The sequence below is a fragment of the Puma concolor genome, chromosome B3 (genome assembly GCF_028749965.1).
Source record: "Puma concolor isolate L17-30 chromosome B3, mPumCon1.1.hap2, whole genome shotgun sequence".
Classification (NCBI taxonomy): Eukaryota; Metazoa; Chordata; class Mammalia; order Carnivora; family Felidae; genus Puma; species Puma concolor.
In genome coordinates this window covers 114,673,450-114,696,194 of record NC_141672.1, presented here as the reverse complement: position 1 = coordinate 114,696,194, position 22,745 = coordinate 114,673,450, and the positions used below count along the sequence as shown (strand labels likewise).

At 48.6% G+C, this 22,745-nt stretch overlaps 1 protein-coding gene across 3 annotated transcripts in view; it reads right to left on the bottom strand.

Annotated features, from left to right (window-relative positions):
- Nucleotides 1-22,745, bottom strand: part of THSD4 (thrombospondin type 1 domain containing 4) — a 570,947-nt gene that overhangs the window by 467,780 nt on the left and 80,422 nt on the right. For all 3 annotated transcript variants that reach the window (XR_015252788.1, XM_086711100.1, XM_086711101.1), the window contains one exon: nt 18,798-19,168. Coding sequence is in view for 2 of the 3 variants with exons in the window: in XM_086711100.1 (XP_086567226.1) it covers nt 18,798-19,168 (371 nt within the window). In the remaining variant the exon portion in view is untranslated. The remainder of the gene's footprint in view (nt 1-18,797; nt 19,169-22,745) is intronic.

Here is a 22,745-nt window from a genome sequence, read left to right as displayed (position 1 = left end):
CCTCAGAGTGCCTGGGGGCTCAGTCAGTTGGACGTCCAACTCTTGATTTCAGGATTGAGCCCCTCATTGAGCCCCGCACTGGGATCTGTGCCGACAGCTCGGGGCCTGCTTGGGAGTCTCTCTCTGCCCCTCCCCCCGCTCGCATTCTTTCCCCCCACCCTCAAAATAAAGTAGTAAACTTTAAAAAAAAATAAATAACAACCCTCGTGGCTCAGCTCTGCCTAGAAAATAAAGTTCAAATCTGGAAGGTTTTAAGGAAAATCAGTAGGTCCTATGTCACGTTCTTCATCATCTGGTCTCAGTCTTACCAGATTCAACTCCAATCTTCACGTCCGCCTCCTGCCCCCAACCCTCCATTTTCCAGGCACAACAGATCACTTAGTGCCTCCCAAACACACCGAGAGCTCTTGCGCCTCCAAGGCCCCACCTGGAATTCTACGCTTCCTACTTCTGCACCGGTATAGCTTTCCAAGCTCAACATGAATATCAGTGCCTCGTGTGCTTCCCCTGAGCTACCCCACACAGTTAGTCCTCTTGGGGGGGGCAGCCCGCACACCCATCAGGGGTAGCAGGAACACTGAACCTTAGTAACATCCTTAGGTAAGGGGCCTGGCTCCCTCACGAGTCTTCTGGGTCTCCAGGGCAAGGCGTGTCACCTTCTGACCCTGTGTGCATAATCCCCGAGATCAGCAGCAGCCCCGACCCCAGGCACTCTGGGAACATCTGTCGAGATAACACACGTGAGAGACCACAGCTTAACTGCTCCACGATCTAACCAATGGGCCAATAAAGCCTAGCTCTGTGGGTCAATTAGTAGAGATGAAAAGGTTCTGAGTTCCTCTAAGCAAGAAAGCAAGACAGCCCCACACATCTGGTGGGGAGCAAAGGAGGCTGGTGAAATTGAAAGTCAATTACCACTGGCCACCACCTAGAAAGCCCCGCGAGCCCAAATTCCAGGGGAGGGAAAATGTAAGGGAACAGCAGCTGGAGAGCAGACCCGTGTGTTCACCAAGGAGCCACGTGATCCAAGGCAAGCTGGACAGAAAGGAGTCTGCTGCCTAAAACTGGAAAGAGAGCCCCGGGGTCCAGAAACTCACCCTGCTCCATTGTGAGCAATGCAGCCTGCCAAAGGGAGAAAGGATAGCATGTGCTAAGTTCAAAGAGGCTGGGAGCAAGTGGTTTAGGTTGAGTGCAAATGTCTTCTTGGAAGTTCAGAAGACTGAAACTCCTGCCAGAGCTGTTCCAGGCAACGCATTATCTGGGATCTGCAGGAGGTAAGAGGCGAAACTCTGACCACTTAACGAAATAAAAATTAAGATGATGAAAACAAAAGCTTTCTTGGTTGCCTACTGTGTGGCACACACCGTCACGTACATTAGCCAGTATGGCCGGATCTGTTGCTGCTCTTCGGAAAGCCCTTAAGGCCTGCATTTAAAGACCAGCATGAGAATCTTCGGACAGGTTTGCTCTGAGTCTTCCGGGAAGAAGGATCTGGAAGGCTTATAAATGGGGGAGGGATGGCAGAGGGAAGAAGAAGGAGAAGGTACACTTGCACTAACAAGAGAAAGGAAAGAGGTCTTTTCCCAAATGGATTCAGGAACACTACGAGGACCCCAGGAGCAAGCAACCCAGTAAAGGAAGCAGAGAGGTGGTTTTAGAGCAGCTTTGAGTTTGAAACGTCTTTTTTGTACCAGGAAGCCAAGTCTCAAGAAGACCCCATCCCCAGTGACCCATCTGCTGGCCTCCTAGGAGGTAAGGTCCATAGGGCTGCCCCCCACACACCCCTAAAAATAAAGCCGAGGAGAAGCCTTCAGAACAGACCCAGTCCTTCTGGAGCAAACCCGGGAGAGGACTTAGATTCTGCTTCAGATACCATCCCCAGGCTGCTCCGTCTTGTTTCGAGTATCGTGTTTGAAAATCAGCCAAGTGTCCCTAAGAATAAGTCATCATTATGCTCACTGGTGCTGCTGTGCATCTGAGTGATCTTGGGTTTCCAGGACCAATCCGTGGGTGCTGTGTAGTCAGTGTGGGCTCAGAGAGGGTGGAATAAAGACAACTGAGTGGGTGTTCAAGCAGACCGGTATCAGACCAATGGAAAGCAACCGTGTCCAGTGGCCCCAGGACACCCCTTACAGGTGAGCAGAGTATTCACCGCACAAGGACACCTGGGGCTTGATATCCAGTGTGTTCTCCCAGTGGAGAGAAGAATATGGCTAGAGGATGGGAAATCTTTTTGGACTCACATAAAAGCAAAAAATGCACTAGCGGAGGTCCAACAGAAAGGCGTTTCCAGCTAAGGCTAAGTTAGCACTAGAGAGCTTGGAGCCAAGATGACGGCCCTGCCCAGTAAGGCAGGGCATCCGTGAAGATTGAGGAGGGTAAGAAACCGACTACGACACAAGTGGTAAGATGGGATGGTAGAAAGCCCAGGTATCCCGTCAACAAGCCAGATCAGCCCCCCTGTGTAATCATGGGCAAGTCCTTCCACCTCACATCCCCAGCGCTAAAATGGGGACGAGAGGGCCTACCTCACGTGACTGCCATGTGGATTAAATGAAATAAGAAAGGTGAAGTGACTAGCAAAGGGCTCGGCCCTCAGTGGCACCCCGAAAACGGTGGTTACCACGGTGGCCGCACTCCCCGAAGGTGACAGACACAGAGCCTCCGACCTTGCCATGTGAGGGCCACTGCAAAGGCAGAGAGCCGGGTGTGGGCTGAGTGGTACGGAGCCGGCTTTGCGTGAAAGAACAGTAAGTGCATTCATTGCTCCAGCGTAACTGAGAGGAGTCCTCTTGGGAGTCCAACCAGTTGCTGGTGTGGGATGTAATCCGAACCGGAGCAGTCCTCCAGGACTACAGGGGCTTAGGGGAAACCAAATGAGATTACCTGCGGGGCACGGTGCCTGGCCCCGGGCAGGTGCTAAGCAAATGTGAGCTCCTAACCCCTCTCCCCTGGGGACTCTCAAACACTGCCCCCTACCCCAGGGGCTGACCCCTGGCAGGTTGAAGCAGGCTGAAGAATGATTTGCTCTATGTCCTGCTGAATTCATTAATATAACAGCAATCGTGATCATAATGCTACTTGCATCTCTTGACCCTCTTTAACGTGAAAGGCCCATGAAGGAAGCAACGGCATTTCTCTCCTATTCTAGATGCCTTTCCGGTGCTGTTAACAACCACCTTCTATGTACCCACATACCTTATACCACTTCATTTTTTTCCTTTCTTACGATAAAGAAATATGAACCATTTCAAGCGCAATAACCACATGTGAAGATGCATAACTTTCTTCTTTGCATGAGGGCAAGTGTTTGGCTGTAGGCCTGTCACTCTCAGTTAACTGGAAGAAAGAGGGATTTTCTCTGGAGTCTCACTCCAACCCCCAAAATATTCAGCATCATGCATTTAAATAAATTCAGTATTCAGATCTCGATGATTTACGGAACACCTGCCGAATGGTTCGCGTATGTTATCCCACTTACCCACCACTGCAGACGGCACGGTGGGTCATTACTGTTATTGTACACACAAGGAAACTGAGTCTACAAGACATGAAACAACGTGTCCGAGCTGTAAGTCTGCGTGAACGGATATTATTGTAATATTAACAAATGTTACTGAATGAATGAATGGTAAGCTCTTACGGAGCTCAAACAGCTGCAATATAGCACAGCTTATAAATACCGAACGCCATTCACAAAGGATTACAGGGATGGATTGCTTGGAATGAGAATTTACTGGAAAACAGGGGGAAGAAATTACTGTTTCCCTCCAAATCCAGAAAGGAATCATTTTCAGCACCAGTCCCCAGTGACCTGCGTTCCAATCACTGAGGGAAAGGGAAATCTTAGCTCACTGCTGCTGGGTGCATGTGGCCCACAGGGAACTAAATGTTTCTGTATGGAAAAGATTGACAAGGGAATACAGACAATATCGTGCACCCGAAGTCCCAAAGTCAAACCATGAAGAGGAAAAGGAAGGTCCTAATCTTGACCCAGGCCTGACCTAGGGGGCATTGGAGTGAGAAAGGAGTGAGGGCAGGAAGGGAGAGTAACAAAATGGTGAAGAACAGGCTAGGAGCCAGACTCTCCTCGGAGTCCCTACTGTTCTGCAGCCTACTAGCTCTGGGACCCACGGCTCGTCCTTCGTCTCTCTAGGCACAGAGTTCTACTCATATAAAAAAGGGACTATGTCGGGGCACTTGGGTGGCTCAGTCAGTTAAGCTTCCGACTTGGGCTCAGGTCATGATCTTGCAGTTCACGAGTTCGAGCCCCATGTCAGGTTCTGTACTGACAGCTCGGAGCCCGGAGCCTGTTTCAGATTCTGTGTCTCCCTCTCTGTCTGCCTCTCTCCCACTCGTGCTCTGTCTCTCTTTCTCTCAAAAATAAATAAAACTTTTTAAAAAATGGAACATACGGACACTCTATGCATCAGGGCCCTTCCTTATATACCATGTTTTCCCAGGGCTCCCATAACAAACCACCACAACCCTGGTGGCTTAACACAACGGAAATTCAGTCTCTCCTACTTCTGAAGGCCACAAGTCCGAAATCAGCATCAGTGGGAAGTCAGCAGGGCTGTGTGCTCCCTCAGGAGGCTTTAGGGGAGAAGGAACCTGTTTCCTCACCTCTTCCAGCTTCTGGCGGCTGGGCATTCCTTGGCTCGTGGCCCCAACACTCCAATCTTCCAGAACAGAATCCTCAAACCTCTCTCTGTCTTCACATCACCTTCTCCTGGCATCAAATCTCCCCCTGCCAATGTCTGAGAAGGACACTCTGGGTCGCATTTAGGGCCCTCCTGTACAATCCAGCCTGAGCTCCTCATCGCAAGATCGTTAACTTAATCACACCCGCAAAGTCCCTTTTTCCAAAGAAGTTGGCATTTGCAGGCTCCAGGAATTAGGACGTGGTGTCTTTGGGAGGGCCATTATTCAGCCTATGACACACTGGGAACCTTCAGTAAACATCGCTTGTGACTGTTCTTGTTACTACTAACAGAGGGGAACCAAAAGCCCATAAGGAGCTGTTAGCGCTTCGCCACGAGGACCAACAGAGAGGCCACAGACAGTACTTGTGCCCTAGACCCTCTCACGTACACGTGAATCACCCGGGTACACATTATGGGCTTGGAGTGGCAGTGAAAAGACTGGGGACACGGAGGTCAGGCAAGCCTGCATTCAGATCCCACTCTGCCCCTCTCAGGAGCACGATGCCAGAGACTTCTCTACCTCAGCCTGGAACCCTTAAGTGTAAAATGGGGCTGGCTGAGGCTCGAATCACACATGTAAATGACGTGGCACATAGTAGGTGCCGTAAGACGGTCATCGTCACAACAGCTGAATCAGCAATGTGCAAGGAGGATCCGAGAAGGAGACGACAGTAACCCGTGCATCCAGAATGTGTCCCCCATCCGGTCCTCACACGAAGGCATCTCAAGTTGCCACCAGGCATGCATCCAAGGAGAAGCCCTAGGGGTCCCAGATGCAAAGTTGAGATCCCCTTTCTGGGACACACATATTGTAGTCAGATTTTTTCCGTAGCCCATCATATCTTTCTTCTGGAACCTGGAGTTATGAATGACTTGGAGGAAGTTCAATGCAGCATTCTTAGGGCAAATGTGATCTCTGTTCTGATAACTAATGAAATACTTCTGACACTTAATGAAATGCCACAAGAAATGAACAAGGGCTCTTTGGAGCCTTGTCTGAGATCAGAGTAACTCAAGCTTAAAATCTGGCTCCAATCTTTCCTAACCTACAGGCAGAAACATACATACCAGTGGGCCCAGCTCTGCTACAAAGCTCTCTCACTGAAAAGGGCCAAGGTTTCTGATTTAGAAACCAAAGCGTATTAAAACACCATTTATCTGGTTAGCATCAACGGGTAACCTCTTGTCAAACAATTCAAGAACTAAGTGGAAATCCTGCTTCGGAAGGTAAAGAAACAAAATTTCCCTGCAGGAGGAAAAAAAAAAAAAATGCCAAAAATGCAGAGTGTGCATTTCAAACAGATGTACCTGCTTTGCTCTGCTAACTGCCCAAGACCACGGGGGAGGTTTTCCAAGGAGAAACGCAGACAAGGCCAAAGATTTCCCTTCTCCCTGCCTTGTGGTTTCTGCCTCCCTGTATGTAACAAGACTCCCTAGGTATCGATGGAGGGTCAGGAGAATGGCATGTGGCTTCCCGAAGTTTAATTAATAGCAAGTTTGCCCATCCAGCATCACGAAGGGGTCCACTCGGCTCCAGGGGCCCTCAGGACAGAAATAACATATTGCTCCAGAGTTATTAATGATGAAATGCAAATCACCTCCAAGAAAGTGAGTACAAAAGGAGGAGCTGAAAAAACAAATGATTCCTACCCACAGTCAGGGATAGTTCCCCAGGAAGGCAGGAAAGGGTAGGTAAAGCCTGTGATCTAGGCCTGATCCTGTCTGTCCTGTTTTTAAATGAATGGACCTTCCAAGCAAACACACACACACACACACACACACACACACACACACACGCAGACACATACATACAAACACACATGCATACATGTGCACACACATACAAGAAATTACAGAAAGAGACAGAAGGCTCTAAAACCCAAAGATTATACTGTTTCCCAGAAAAACACAAGAGGAAAAACCACGCTTTCCCCACCCCTCCCTTAAGTGTTCTTCTTTGGACATTCGGTATTAATCAAGGACAGTGACGATAATAAAACTTTAGGTAATAGATGCCCGACAATAAAATGACAATGACAATAAAACAAGCCATGTTGTTTTAGAACACAGCTTACGTTTTTCAAAGTACTTGTACAGCTGTTACCTCTTTGGCCCTCTCAGTGGGCCTAGGTGGTCGACAAGGGACATACAATTATCCACATTTAATAGATTAGATTAAGTGATTCCGGAAGGTCATCCAGTTAGCAGATGATGGAGCAGACAGGAAGTGGGATATAATGACTCCCAGCCTGGGGCTTTCTCCCTCTGAGGTAAGAAATGTGAATGCTTTCAATAGAAAAGGGCCGACCCCCAGGGGGAGACCACCAAGAGGAGGTCAGACATGTGGATGGCACTTTTACGAAAAACTCCTGCTATGGGGGTAACGATGTTGGTGTATCTAAAGAGAAGAAAAACCATCACATTCCTGAGCGTGTTTGGGAACATGGTTGAGGACTGTGTCTTCCAGCCGCCTTCTTCCCTTTCCATCACCCTAGATGAACCTCCGTAATGTGCCAATATTGAACGAGAGACCTTAACGGATGGAATAGGGCCCCTTTACGGCACAGACACGCAAAGTAAGGCTGAGGAGGTGACTGGCCCGAAGATGAAAGCATTCATAAGAATTGGGAACTGGACCCTGGACTCTGGATTTGGAAAACAGAGCTCTTTATTCAACACCAGCTGCCTCGGGCAACTATTACCTTCAACTTTATTGCTGTCACTGTCCTTGATTAACACTGAATGTCCAAAGAAGAACACTTAAGGGAGGGTTGGGGAAAGCCTCGTGTTTCCTCTTCCTTTTCTTCTGGGAAACAGGATAGCTAAATCTCCCATGGAAATTACCAGACACAATGTGGTGCAGTGGCCAGCAGTCCTGCTAGCATGGAAACTGTCCTATCGCTAGAGTATTTTTGAGATGCCCAAAAGGCAAGTACATTACGGTAGGCTGGATAATGCTCCCCCCACCCCCCAAGATGCCCACGTCCTAGCTGCCAGAACCTGTGAATGTCACCTCATGTGGCGAAGATACTTTGTAGATGTGATTAAGGATGTCACAATGAGGAGATAATCCTGGATTACCTGAGTGTGTGCGGTGTAATCACAAGGGTCTTTCCAAGCAGGAGAGGAGGATGCCAGTTACAGAAGCTGGTGAGGGGTGCACTGATGGCCAGAAAGGCCCACCAGCCGAGGAAGGCAGGAAGACTCTAGAAGCCAGAAGGGGAAGGAGACAAATCCTCCCTTGAAGCCCTCAGAAGGAACCCAGCCCTGTTAATACCTTGATTTTAGACTTTTGGCTTCCGAAGATTTATTCTGTTGGAGAATAAATCTGTGCTGTTTTAAACCACTGATTTTACGGTTAAGTGTTACCGCATCAATAGGAAGCGAATGCAACTATCGCAAAACTAGAGAAGCAAGCCTTAGCTCCCGACCAGTAACCCTGGCCTCTAGGGATTTATGTACATGAGATAGGGGGTGGCATAGCCATTTGAAAATGACAAAGGCATTAAGGAGAGATTCAGAGTGACTATACATGGGAAGTATCGTCACGCTTTTAAATGGAAAAGGGTTGGTCATCTGTATGAACAGGAACTGTCTTTCTCAAAGAAATTCTAGTGCAATCCCTTTAGGACTACTTGATTGATAGTCCCTCCCTGGAAAGGAGCCTGTGGACATTCCCTCATCCACAGCCTGTGCTCCAGCCCCATCAGACTGTTGACGACTTCCAGAACCTGACAAGCTCACGCAAGCCTCCAGGTCTCCGCCCCTACAGTTTGCTTTTTGGAGGAACGCCCTTCTCTCTCTTGAGCTCTGCTAAAATCCTTCTTCCTAGTTCAGCTCAGTCATCACTTCCTCTGTGAAGCCTTCCCTGGCTCCCCCCCCCCCCTCCCCTGGCCTTCTCTCTCTTTCCCTTTCCTTTCTCTCCGTGCCCTGGGCATCCCCCTTAAGAGAGCCCTGGGCTTGTAAATGGCTGTTTGCTTGTCTTTCTCCCCTCCCCCACCAGCATGAGCCCCTGGAGAACAAGGAGACTTTCTCATTCCTCTTGTGTCACCAAACCCCTGCCACAGCCCATCCATAAAGTACTCTCTAGCTCTTTCCCACCCGAGAAATGCAAACCCCTCCTTTAAGGAAGTACCTTTCCCACGAAGTTCCCTTGATTCCCCAAGAATGAGCTGCCCCCCTGTGCTCCCATATCCTCTGCTCCCCGACAGGTGCAGCTCCATCATGGTGGTCAGCCGGGGGCTACTTCCTCAGTAAACACGGAGTCCTCAAAGACCACGCCTCCTTCACCTGTCGGTCCTTTTTGTGTCTAGCACACTGCCTGCTTCACAGCCGACACACAAAGAACGTTGATGCAATTAAAATGAAAGCAAAACACGAAAAGGTAATTGCTAGGTCATCTCTACTAATGAAGCCCGGCGATTTCCAGAGGCAGCCTTTAAAAGCAAATACCTTGGGGCCCCCCGGGTGGCTCAGCGTCTGACTTCGGCTCAGGTCATGATCTCACAATTCATGAGTTCGAGCCCTGTGTCAGGCTCGCTGCTATCAGCACAAGGCCGGCTTCAGATCTTCTGTCCCCCTCTCTCTCTCTGTCCCTCTCCTGCTCCCGCTCGTGCTCTCAAAAATAAACAAAACGTTAAATAAATAAATGAATAATAAATAAATAAATAAACAAACAAAAGCAGATAACTTTATGTTAAGGTTTTGCCAGCTGCTGACTGTCCCCAGTTGGTGTTTCCCCTGGGCTTCCCACATAGACTTTGGAGCTCACGGTGGAGACACTTACAGTGTGTGTGTGCATACATGTATACATATGTGTGTGTGTGTGTGTGTGCGTGTGTATGTATATACATGTGTATGTGTGTGTGTGTGTATATATATTTACTATGCTAAAAACTTTGCAGACTGTTTTTTTAATGTTTATTTATTTTTGAAACAGACAGAGACAGAGCATGAGCAGGGCAGGGGCAGAGAGAGCGGGAGACACAGAATCCGAAGCAGGCTCCAGGCTCCGAGCTGTCAGCACAGAGCCCGACGCGGGGCTCGAACTCACGAACCGTGAGATCACGACCTGAGCCGATGTCGGACGCTCAACCGACTGAGCCACCCAGGCGCCCATACTATGCTAAAATCTTTGAAGCGAATATTGGAGACAAATGTCCCTCATCTGAGAGAGACATTCGTTTGTAAACTTTAGCTTAAACAATGAGTGTTCCCTGTAATTTTGAAGCAGGCTTTCTAGCAGTCCGAGTGTGAGAGGAGCAGGACGCAGCACAGATGGGTTTAAACCCTGACTCTCTCGCTTTCTTTCTGTGTGACCTTGATCTACGCATGTTCTCTCTGACCCTCGAGTCTGTCATCGCTAACCGGGAACGATACCGCTCTACCACACGAGCCTGTGACGAAGGTGTGATGGAAAATGTCTGCCAGCGTGCCTGGCATGTGGAAGTGACTCTGCCACGTCACCTGCCTGCTGGCAGGTGACCCCACACTATGCTAAGCACTTTGTATGAATCGTCCAATTCGCGGCAGCCCAGTGGAGCAGGGGTGGGATCATCCCCCTGGGGGCAAAGCTAAGCAATGTGGCAGGACGCACATCTAGGAAGGGGCAGGGTTGGGCAGAGAGACCAGACCTGACAACTCCAGAGCTGACGTCTTCACTATCAGGCAGTCTGCAGCCTCTCCAGATGTGCTAGCTCCCACCCCACCCCCCACCCCCACCTGAAGGACTGGTGAGGAGACTGCAGTCAGACATCTACTGAGACTGAAGACCAACATCTGAAACAACGCGACAAAAACAAAAAGCAGCAACTGAGTACTGGCCACAAGCTGCTCCTGAGATGTGGGCCTGCGCAGTCCGGGCAAAGGCCTCTCAGTCCAGCCAGGCTACCTGCTGACGGGAAACTAGCTCCACTTCCCCGAAGAACTTCTGGGAAGCCCACCCTCCCCAACCTTTCTGACACCTGAGGGCTATGACACACGCCCAATGGAAACAGCGGCCATGAGTTTCAAGGTTGTGACTTCCAACGTCCCAGGCTCTCACAACTGTCTCCAGGAGCTGGAAGTTCTCAACTTGGCAACACATAGTGGGGGAGGGGAGGAGCGCTCCCTATCTTGAAAAATCTCTCAATTAAAGCCATCAAACATCCCATTCCCCAGATTCCAGCTGGTCCACACGCGCAATGATCAGGAAAACTGGCTAATGTAGGCGAACATGTGGAAGACCACCGGGAAGGAAGGCCTCCTTGTTAGCAGGCTCTTTGGCCACCAGAGCAGTGAAAGTTACTTGACGTCAAAGAGGAGTGGGGTCTATTCTCATATCCTGTCTTTGTGGAAGCTGAGTTAAACGGGCCAATAGACATTCACCACAGGTTTCTACTAGGTTATGCACTTGAACTCTGGCAGCAGGACTCTCTCTGGGTTTCATCATCACCAGACATGTCGGGAATGAGAAGAAAGCCAGTTGGTTTATGTGTTATAAAAGGGAAAATCCTACAGTAGCAGGGCTCCTTCCAGTTCCCTCCAGCCTGTGGGTGCCCATTTCCAGAAATCAAGGGGGGGGCGACTTCTACTGAGGAGCGCCTTCAATTTCGCAGGCGAGCGGCGGCACTGTGTCACTGATGGCCGGGCTCACTTAGCACCCTCCTCTCCCCACCCCTCCCCCTTTAGCTATCACCAGGACACAGACTTGGGCATGGAGAGAGGGGAAACTTGGTGAGTACCATCATGGAACCTGTTGGCCAAGACCTGCAGCCTCAATTCCCCTCCTCCACAAGGTGCCGGTGCTCAGACTGAATCCCAGGAGAAGGCCACCCTTTTCCACAGGTCGCACCAAGACAGGGCAGAAGGAGGTGTGCCCAGGTCCCGGGATCCCGGCTGCACCCAGGCTGCACTGCCCAGAGGCCCGCCCTCCTGGACTAGACCTCAGTGCCTGGCTCCCTGTTTTCCTGTGTGGCCCCGGTTCACCATCAGAGCCTTCCTGCAGAACCAAACTTCCTCCTGGAACTCTCACACATGAACACTCAGCCTTTAAAGCCCTAAAGGGAGGTAGCACTACATTTTCTTGAGCACCTACTATAGGCCAGGAAATATGACCCTATTATTTCATTTAACCACTCCACAATCCCCTGTGCTCTGGATTATTAGCCTCTCGTTTGAAAGATGAAGCCCTGGGGCTTCAGAAAAGTTAAGTAACTTTCCTAAGCTCAGATCCTCAGGAAACCTCCAATAAATACTGCCGTGGTTTCCAAGGCTTTTTAGAGCGTGATTTGCAGTATGTATGTGTATGCTGTAATGAGACAAAGGTGCGATATGCAAGCAAGTAGCCTCAAGAGGTTCCCAAATATATTTCAGCTAAGTACCTTTTATTTGTTTTTCAAGCTTGGGCTCAAACCCTACCTGTTCTGTGTGGGCCGCCCTGACTGCTCCATCCCGGAAGGGCGTCCCATCTTCTGAACTCTAGTCCTATCTCTACGGCTTTCCAGCACGTGTAGTGTCTTGTGGGTTTGCCCCCCATCCACCACCACATGGTGTCGGGCACCCAAGGACAGGGCTGTGGTTTCTAATGTTTTGAACTCCCCTTGGTGCCTAGGACTAGCTGCAGAGAAGATCCCCCTGATTGCAAGAGGAGAGTTGAACCCTGCAAAGTTGAGACACACTTCATTTTAAGCCGTGACTCCCATATCCCATCCACTTTTCAAGACATGACTCAAACTATCCAACCTGTAGGCAGCTTCTCTGACCACACCTGCCGTGAGAGCGAGCAGCTTCGATTTCAAAATACCCATTTCGCAGAAGGAAAACCTCCAGATTCATTCTGTAAGGCCAGCACTACCTCGATTCCAAAACCAGACAAATATTCCACTAAAAAGGAGAATTACAGGCCAATATCCCTGAGGAACGTGGATCCAAAAATTCTCACCAAGATACAAGCAAATTGAATCCAACAGTGCATTGAAAGAATTATTCACCAAGGTCAAGTAACATTTATTCCTGGGCTGCAAGGGTGGTTCCATAATCGCAGATCAATCAATATGGTATGCCGCATTAATAAAAGAAAGGATAAGAACCATATGATCCTCTCAATAGATGCAGAAAAAGCATTTAACAAAGCACAGCATCTATTCATGACAAAAGCCCTCCTCAACAAAGTAGGGTCAGAGAGAACATATCCCAACATAATAAAGGCCATATATGAAAAATCCACAGCTAATAGCATCCTCAATGGGGAAAAACGGAGAGCTTTTCCTCCGTGGTGAGATACAAGACAGGGATGTCGTCCACTCTTACCACTGTTATTTAACATAGTACTGGAAGCCCTAGCCTCAGCAATAAAACAACAAAAAGAAAGAAAAGGCATCCGAATTGGTGAGGAAGAAGTCAAACTTTCAGTATTTGCAGATGACATGATACTCAATGTAGAAAACCCAAAAGACTCCAGCAAAAAATTGCTAGAGCTGATACATGAATTCAGCAAAGTCACAGGATACAAAATCTGTTACATTTCTATACACCAATAACGAAGCAGCAGAAAGAGAAATCAAGTAATTGGTCTCATTTACAAAGGCACCAAAAACTGTAAGATATCTAGGAATAAACCTACCCAAAGAGGTGAAAAATCCATACACTGAAAACTATAGAAAGCTTATGACAGAAATTGAAGAAGACACAAAAAAAATGGAAAAAGATTCCACGCTCCTGGGTAGGAAGAACAAATATTGTTAAAATGCCTACATTACCCAAAACAATCTACACATTCTATGCAATCCCTATCAGAATACCACCAGCATTTTTAAAAGAGCTAGAACAAACAGTCCTAAAATTTGTATGGAACCACAAAAGACCCTGAATAGCCAAAGCAATCTCGAAAAAGAAAAGCAAAGCTGGAGGCATCACAATTCCACACTTCAAGTTATATTACAAAGCTGTAGTCATCAAGACAGCATGGTACTGGCACAAAAGCAGACACAAAAATCAATAAAACAGAATAGAAAACCCAGAAATTGAACTATAACCATATGGTCAAACCATATGCTTTGACAAAGCAGGAAAGAATATCCAGTGGAAAAAAGACAGTCTCTTCAACAAACGGTGTTGGGAAAACTGAATAAGCAACACGCAGAAGAATGGGAATGGATCACTCTCTTACACCACACACAAAAATAAACTCAAAATGGAGGAAAGGCCTCAATGTGAGACCTGAAACCATCAAAATCCTAGAGGAAAACATAGACAGCAACCCCTTTGACCTCAGCTGTTGCAACTTCTTACTAGGCACATCTCTGGAGGCAATGGAAACAAAAGCAAAAAATGAACTATTGGGACCTCATCAAGATTAAAAGCTTTTGCACAGCAAAGGAAACAATCAACAAAACTAAAAGTCAGCCTATGGAATGGGAAAAGACACCTGCAAATGACACGTCTGATAAAGGGTTAGTATCCAGCATCTATAAAGAACTCATTAAACTCGACACCCAAAAAATAAATAATCCAGTTAAGAAATGAGCAGAAGACATGCATAGACACTTTTCCAAAGAAGACATCCAGCTGGCCAACAGGCACATAAAAAGATGCTCAACATCACTCATCATCAGGGAAATATAAATCAAACCTACAATGAGATATCAACTCACACCTGTCAGAGGGCTAAAATGAACACAGAAAACAATAGATGTTGGTTAAGGAAGTGGAGAAAGGGAACCCTCTTACACTGTGGGTGACAATTTAAACTGGTGCAGCCACTCTAGACAACAGTATAGAGGTTCCCCAAAAAGTTAAAAATAGAACTGTCCTACGACCCAGGAATCACACCGCTAGGTGTTTACCCAAATGATACAAAAATACTGATTCAAAGGGGCACATGCACCCCAATGTTTATAGCAGCAGTATCAACAATAGCCAAACTACGGAAAGAGTCCAAATGTCCACCGACTGATGAATGGATAAAGAACATGTGGCATATATACACAGTGGAATACTACTCAGCCATCAAAAAGCATGAAATCTGACTATTTGCAATGATGTGGATGGAAATAAAGTATATTATGCTAAGTAAAATAAGTCAGTCAGAGAAAGACATATATCATATGATTTCATTCATATGTGGAATTTAACAAACAAAAGAGATGAGGCGCCTGGGTGGCTCAGTCAGTTAAGCATTTGACTCTTGATTTCAGCTCAGGTCATGATCTCATGGTTGTGATATCAAGCCCCAAGACAGGCTCTGCACAGGGTGCAGAGGTTTTCTCTCTCTCTCCCTCCGCCCCTCCCCAGCTCATGTCATCATTCACACACTCTCGTTCTCTCTCAAAAAAAAAAAAAAAAAAAAAAAAGAGAGAGAGAGAGAGAAACAAAACAGATGAACATAGGAGAAAGAAAAAAAAGAGGGAGGCAAACCATAAGAGACTCTTAACCATAGAGAATAAACTGGGTGTTACATGTAATTGATGAATCACTACATTCTACTCTCGAAACCAATATTACACTACATGCTAACAAACTAGAATTGAAACGAAACCTTGAAACATTAACAAAATAATAAGATATAAAAACATATATGAATGGAGAAAAAACCCACCTATTTCACAAATACCTATTTCTGTGAAAAGAACTTGAGTGCCAGACTCCAACAGACCCACTTAGAATTCTGGTTCTGTTGCTTCTGAAGCAGGTGATTTTGAGCAAATCACTCCATTCCTCTGAGCCTCAGTTTCCTCATCTGTAAAATGTGAATATATATGCATCTGCCTCATAGGGTTGTATAAACTATAAATGTCATAATGCATTCGATATGGTGCCTGCACATAAGCCATGGCCCAGAATGATAGCTAGCATCTTCACTATTATTATTTTATCACAGTACCTTGTATGGAAGACATTTACATCCATGTCTTTTCTAATCTTCTAGATTAGTGGTTCTCAAAGTCTGGGGTACATCAGAATCTCCTAATATGAAGCTACTTAGGGTCATACCCCAAACCTACAAAACAGAACTGCCATTAGGGAGGGGAGATCATGAGGACTGGGCAGCTCCCCTTTGAACAAGCTTCCCCACCCACTGCATTTGGTTCTGGTATGTGCTCACCCGCCTGCAAAATTCTGCTAGACGATATTCAATTCCCAAGTTCTTTTCCATAGAACTCTAAGGTCCCACAGAGGTACTTCCAAACCAATGGTTCCCACCCTCGGCCGGACAGCAATTATATTGATGTGTGCCCACAACCCCTAGAGATTCAGATGTTGGTTTGGGATGTGATCAGGGTGTTGAGATTTCGGAAAGGTGGTTGCAAGATTCTCATGGTCAGCCAAGGTTGAAAGTCACTGGCCCATTAGGATGCCCTGTGTGACAAACTGAGCCTCAGCCTAACACTGATTTTGCAGACAGGATTCTTATGCTGAAAGAAAAAAAAAAAAAAAAGTAAGTTTGCAAACAGCTGCTCTAGCCTGTCAGTATGAGCCTTCAGCCCCAACCTGGCTTTTAATCACCTTTGTGTCTGTCCCAGGGCCTCACAACATGGTAAATACTTAAATATTTGTTGGAAGGTTGAATAGTTCTGTTTTGTGTGTTATCTGGCTCCAATTAAGTTTTCAGTTGCCTAGCATAACAACCTAACAGTTTCTGAAACATCTAAGCCCTAAGAGCCTTTGCCTCAAACCTCAAACCTGAAACAGAGAGTCTGGCAAGACAGCCATCCAGAGAACACGCGGACATTTCTTCTGGGGTCACTTGTACCATGCAAGCTCCTAATGACTGATGAACATAAGCAAATGTGATTTCCGTCAGCCGGGAAGAGCGTGAGGTTTGTCGGTGGCGCAGGCCTCCCAGGCTAATATTTGGATTGTTTCATCTGAAACTGTCAAATTACAAAAGCATGATAAAAACTCGTAGGAACTTCATAGTAAACAGTAACTGGCCCCTTGTCAATAAGCCGGGAGAAAAAAATTTCCTGCTGCCAAAACGCACGGGCCAGAATGCCTGCAGTGCGGGCCTGCGGCCAACTGGAGCCTGTTCCCTGGGCAGCTCTTCTGGGCTCCCAACCACAGAGGCTGTAAGAGGAGTCCCTGAGTACTCCAGGAATCCGGGACCCAGCAGCACCTTCAACATCTTAGCTTTTCCACGGCTCTGGGGCCCTGGGTAGTCCTTTAACCTCTTAGAGCCTCAGATTCTTCATGTATAAAGGCTCTTTAATCAGGTCCTTAGAGCCCCCACTGCCTGGGTTTGAATCCCAAGTCTTTATAGACTGGCTGCGTTGCTTTGGACAAGTTACTCTGCTTCTCTGGGCCTCCTTTTCCTCACCTCGGACATGAGGATGGGATTAGCACTATTTCACAGAGTTGTCCGTGTAAAGTGGCAAGAACAGTACCTGGTACAGAACAGGCATTCAATGAACTCTAGCTATTATACGTCTCCACTTCTCAAACCAGGAGTTTTGGTCTTTCCTTTTCTCTTTATGTTTTAGAACTGGGTTGGTGTCAAAGTTCACCGGGCGGCACACCTGACCTTAATGGACGTAGGACTATTACGATCTTTTTTATCCTCCTTAACATGAACTTTCAAATGTTTCGTGCAGAAATAATAACGCAGTTGATCATGGGATGCCTCCCCCTACCGCAGAAGGAACGCCATTAATCTGCGAAATATGCCCTGAATTACCTTTCGAAAATCTGAGAAGTTCTGAATTCTAAAGGGCGTTGGTCACCAGCATTTCAGGTTAAGGGAGTAGAGAGCTACGCTTATGACGGGGTTGTGGTCGATAAAAGGGAGGAAGCATCCTCCCAGCTGACCTCTCTTTCCTCTCCCACTGACAGGCCGCGCCAGCCCTCAGAACTCACAGATCGTCCCTTCTTCCTTCCATCTAGCCAAATGTGGTTTATCCTTCAGAATTTGGCTAAAGCACCTTCCCTGTGAAATGGTCCTCTCTGAACTCCTACCGACCATGTCAAGAGCATGCAGCTGGGGAGGGCGGATGGGCTGCGTCTCCTCCACACCTCCAGGTTGCACGGCAGTGACAGTGACAGGCTACTACATGTGGCTGAGAAGAACGCTCAAGAAGCATCTAGCCGCAGTGGGCAAGGGTGGTCATCAGTGCTGATGTCTGAACCCCCAGTGACAAGAGGGGCTGGGCAGTGCCCCCTGATAGCTCATGCCTTTCCCCAGATGGACACTAATTTGGCTTGATGACTTCCTGTTCCTCCTGTAAATGTTTGCTTGTTTGTTGTTGTGTATTTAAAAACTCCCAAGAATCTATCATGGACCTAGAAGCACTGAACAAATATTTTCGAATGACCACGGAGTAATGTGTAAGTATCAGTGGATTAATTCACTGAAAAGCTCTTCTCAGCTGCTGTATTCCTACCTTGCCCAAGGGCACCGCCTAATTTGGCATATTCATGCTGGGCATGAAGAACCACGAGAGGCGTTTTGGAGCTATAACTATTTCGATGCTGCCATGCAACTTCTAGAATTCATATTTTATTAAGACTCTAAAAAAAAAGTCTCGGTCCTCCATCGGAGATATCCTCAAAGCAGGGTGCTCACTCAAAATTCTGTGCAGAAACTTTCCAGAAAAAGTGCACACAACCCTGAAGTCAGCAGTCTGGGAGCACGTATGACACCCGACATTCACTTTGTCCAAGGGCTTGAAATTTCCTCATCGACTCCCGGGTTGGAAGTCCCCTCGTCTTGTGTCCTCTGCTCACATCCACACAGCCTGCGGCCAGGGATCTCCCTTTCCCCCCCTGCACCGGACCGGAGGTCTCCCCACCCTCCCTTGCCCGCCTTGCCTCACCCCTCCACAGGGCCTCCCTAAGGTTGATGCCTAAGGGCCTGCTCAGAATTAGCTTCCCTTTGAAGACGATTCTGAAGCACAGAGTGGGGCGGGAGTGGCCTCAACGCTCTAGAAGGCTGCAAAATAAATCAAAAGATGAAAGGAAATACGCGGAGCCAAGAATTCCTCCCCAGCCGGCAGAAGCGACGCGTTGACCGCGCGATGCTATGGGTGGCGCGGGGCAGCGCGCGGCACGTCGGGGTAGGGGCAGGGGTGGGGGCTGCGGGAGGGGCGGGACCGGGGGCAGGGGCGGGCGCGCGCGTACCTTCTTTCCGCCGTGGGGTCGCGGCCCCGCGCCTGCGGGTGCCGGCTGCCCCTCGGCCCCGGGCCCTGGCGGCTGGCGTCGGGGCCGACGGGGGCGCGCGGCTCCCCGCGGTCGCGGCTGCGGTGCAGCGGCACCGACGTGCGCACGGCCGACACCACGTGGCCCGCGAAGGCGCGCGGGGGCGCCCCGGGCCGCAGGGCCCCGCGCGCGCGGGACGAGCCGGGCAGGCAGGGCCGCGTCTGCTCCATCACGCCGCCGCTGCAGCTGCGCGAGCAGGCGGACCAGGGCCCCCAGGCGCCCCACACGCCCTGGGCGCCGCCGCCGCCGCCGTCTTCCGGGACGCCCTGGGCCGCCGCCATCCGCTGCGGGACCTGCGGAGACAAGAGGCCGGTTAGGGGGCCCGAACACTCGCTCCTGCTTCACCCCCACTCCCCCCCCCCCCCCAGAGGCTCTGGGTAACCAGAAAGCCTTATCCGTTAGGCACTAGTAGGCACAGGGCTGGTTTTCAAATCAGAAGAACGAGGTGACTATAATCCAGCCTAGGTTATATTCGCCTTATACCAATACACTCATAAAATACAACCCCAACCTTTTTTTTTTTTTCTTCTTTTTTTAATGTTGGAAGGGACACACAAAGGTAGACGTGCCTAAGGCTCACATACATAACTCGGTCCTCACTTCCGGTGCCACGACCTTGGAGAGCTCAGCGTGGCACCCTCTCTCTTACTGAGGCTTATCCCTCAAGAATCCCCCTTAACCTCCAACTTAGGTCCTCGGGATTCAGGCCAGAGGGACTGGACTTCCCTTAAGCTGCTGGAGAGGCCGCGTGGCCCAGTCTCCGTGCAGTCCCGGCACTGGGGACATCGCAAGTTAGAGGCCCTGCCCTAGAGCCAGGCGCCTAGGGTCACATCCCTGCCACCACTTCTAGCAGTGTGACTAGGAAGGGGGCCTGTGTTCTACCTCACAGGGATGTAAGGAGATTTAAGTCAGGTCTTCCATGTGCATAGCAGGGAGACTGGCACTAAATACATATTTGTTGGTAAGCCTAAAGTGGTGATTTTCCTGCTTCCATAGTAAATCGGAAGTCAAATGTCGGAAAGTTTCAAAGTTCTAACCTAGAGGGTGATTCTACACTCCTGTTCATTTAACCCATCATTTCACAGAGAACAGCGATGCCGGGCGCGGCAGGCGGGGCGGGTACGCAGTGTTCCTTCACGGTGCAGACATGCTCTGAGCACCAGCTATATGCCCATGCTGAGCTAGGCCCCGAGAACCAGGAGGAAAGCACCCCAGCTCCACGCAAATGGCCTAGACCCAGCAGAAGAGCACTGTGCAGCTAGCACAAGACTGGGGGAGGCTCCTGGGGGGACTGGCTTCTCTGGCTGGGTGGGGTGGGGAGGGGAGAGGGATTCAGAAGGCCTCAGAGGAGGTGCCTGATTGGCTCAGTTGGGTTGAGCATCTGACTCTTGAGTTCGGCTCAGGTCACGATCCCAGGGTCACGGGATCCAGCCCCGTGTCGTGGAGCCTGCTTAAGAGCCTCTCGTCTCCAGCTGCCCCCCTTCCCAGCTTGTGATCTCTCTATCTCAAAAAAAAAAAAAAAAAAATTAATCAATTAAAAAAAAAATTAAGAAACGGCGCCTGGGTGGCTCAGTGAGCTAAGCGTCCACCTTCAGCTCAGGTCATGATCTTGTGGTTTGTGGGTTCCAGCCCCGTCAGACTCTGCTGACAGCTCAGAGCCTGGAGCCTGCTTCAGATTCTGTCTCTCTCTCTCTCTCTCTCTCTCTCTCTCTCTCTCTCTCCCCCCACCTCTCTGCCCCTCCCAGCTCATGTTCAATTTCTCTCTCTCAAAAATAAATAAACATAGGGGCGCCTGGGTGGCTCAGTCGGTTAAGCGTCCGACTTCGGCTCAGGTAATGATCTCGCAGTCCGCGAGTTCGAGCCCCGCATGGGGCTCTGTGCTGACAGCTCAGAGCCTGGAGCCTGTTTCAGATTCTGTGTCTCCCTCTCTCTCTGCCCCTCCCCTGTTCATGCTCTGTCTCTCTCTGTCTCAAAAATAAATAAACGTTAAAAAAAAATTTTTTTAATAAAAAAAAAATTAAAATAAAATAAAATAAAATAAAATAAATAAACATAAAAAAATAAAATAAAACAAACAAACAAACAAAAAAGGCGGCCTCAGAGAAGGAATCACAGTAATAGCTGTAATACTCAGGTGCCCACTCAATACCAGGTTAACACATGTAATCTCCGGGCCTCTCAGAGGTGTGGTTTCCCAACTAAGGCTCAGAGATGTGACCTGCCCGGGTGACGTTGCCACCGCAGGGTTTGGAGTTCAGTCTATTCAATTTCCAAGTCCCAGTCCTAATGTGGGACACTGACCAACACTATGACTTTCTTTAGAACATGAGTTTTTCAGTGAACCTGATGCTTCCATCTTAAGTGCAAAAAGCCATGATTAACTCAGCTTGTTGTTGTTGTTGTTGTTGTTGTTGTTTTAGATCTTGGTTTTGGAAGCATTTTTTGGCCCAAAGCTCAAACACTTTTCATGGTTGTGTTCTTCCTCTGTCCCCACAGTACCCCTGAGCAGTGAGAAGGTCCAGGGACCATCCTCCCCTTTGTGTGGCACAAATCCAAGAAGACTGAGCTCCTTCACACCACATGGAAATGACAGGTGGAGCTAAGATGACCTCAGAGGGGGCCTGTGAGGACTTGAGGAGGAAACCTTAATCACTGCTGTGGCTGGCACTGTAGTCACTAAAAGTGAGGGCTTAGCCCTTGGTTAGAGTCCTTGTCCGCGGGTAATCAGTCACCCGGAAGCCTTGGGGCTCGTTTAATTGAGGCCGTTTTCCTTCAACTACATTCCAGGGCAGAGTGGTCTGTGGATGACATCTGCAGCTTAAGTTGGGTTCCTGAAGGTTCAGGGAGCAACGATGGCAGGATGACACAGAGCGGAGGGAACCCAGGGAGCAAATAAGCATCGAATCAGAGGGTGAAGCCCAGAGGTGGATGTCACCCAGCCAGCCTTTGGGAGCCATGTTCAGAGAGCCAAGGCAGGAGGTTGGAGGTAACATGGGGTGGAGCCAGTGGGAGATGGAGTCAGAGCAAGGGCAAGACAGAAGGTTCTGTGACAGGAGGGCTACAGTTCCACACGGCCAGTGCGTGAGCAGCAGCGGGTGAATGGGTACATGAATAGTGAATACATTCAACTCATCGTTACTAAATTGGGGACCCAGGAGAGAAGGCTTTTTGCCTGTTTGTAAATACAAACTAAAGTGAAAAAACACAAGCTTTTGTTCTTTCTCCTCTCTTACGTGCCCTGATTTCTTAATATCAAACTGCTCGTGGATTCACTCAGGTGGCTGGGAAAAAATGTGCTTAATCAGGCCACAGTCTTGATACATAACGTAATCCCTGAAGTGCGTGTAGTGGGTTGAATGGTGGCACGTCCGTGCCCTAACCCGGCAAAACTTGGGAATATGACCTTATTTGGCAAGAGGCTCATTCTATAATACTGATTGAGATGAGAACATCCTGGATTTTCCAGGCAGGCCCTAAATCCAATGACAAATGTTCTCACCCGACACAGAGGAGAAAACGCAGAGGGAAGGAGGCCACATGACCACCGAGGCAGACTGGAGAGATAGAGCCATGAGCAGGAAATGCAGGGAGCCATCACAAGCTGAAAGAAGCAGGAAGGATTTATCCCCCCGTAACTGGAAGAAGTGGGGGCCCTGGAAACACCTTGAATTTGAGCTTCTGGCCTCCAGAGTTGTGAGGAAGAAATTTCTGTCGTTTCAAGCCATCAAGTTTATGGTAATTTGTTACAACTGCCCAAGGAAACGAATACAGGGTTTAGTATTTTCAGGACAAGGAAGAAAAGTGGACAGGCATTTTCTGAGCACCTTTTCTGGCTCTGGCATTGTGCAAACCCCTCAGGTAGGGACAGGC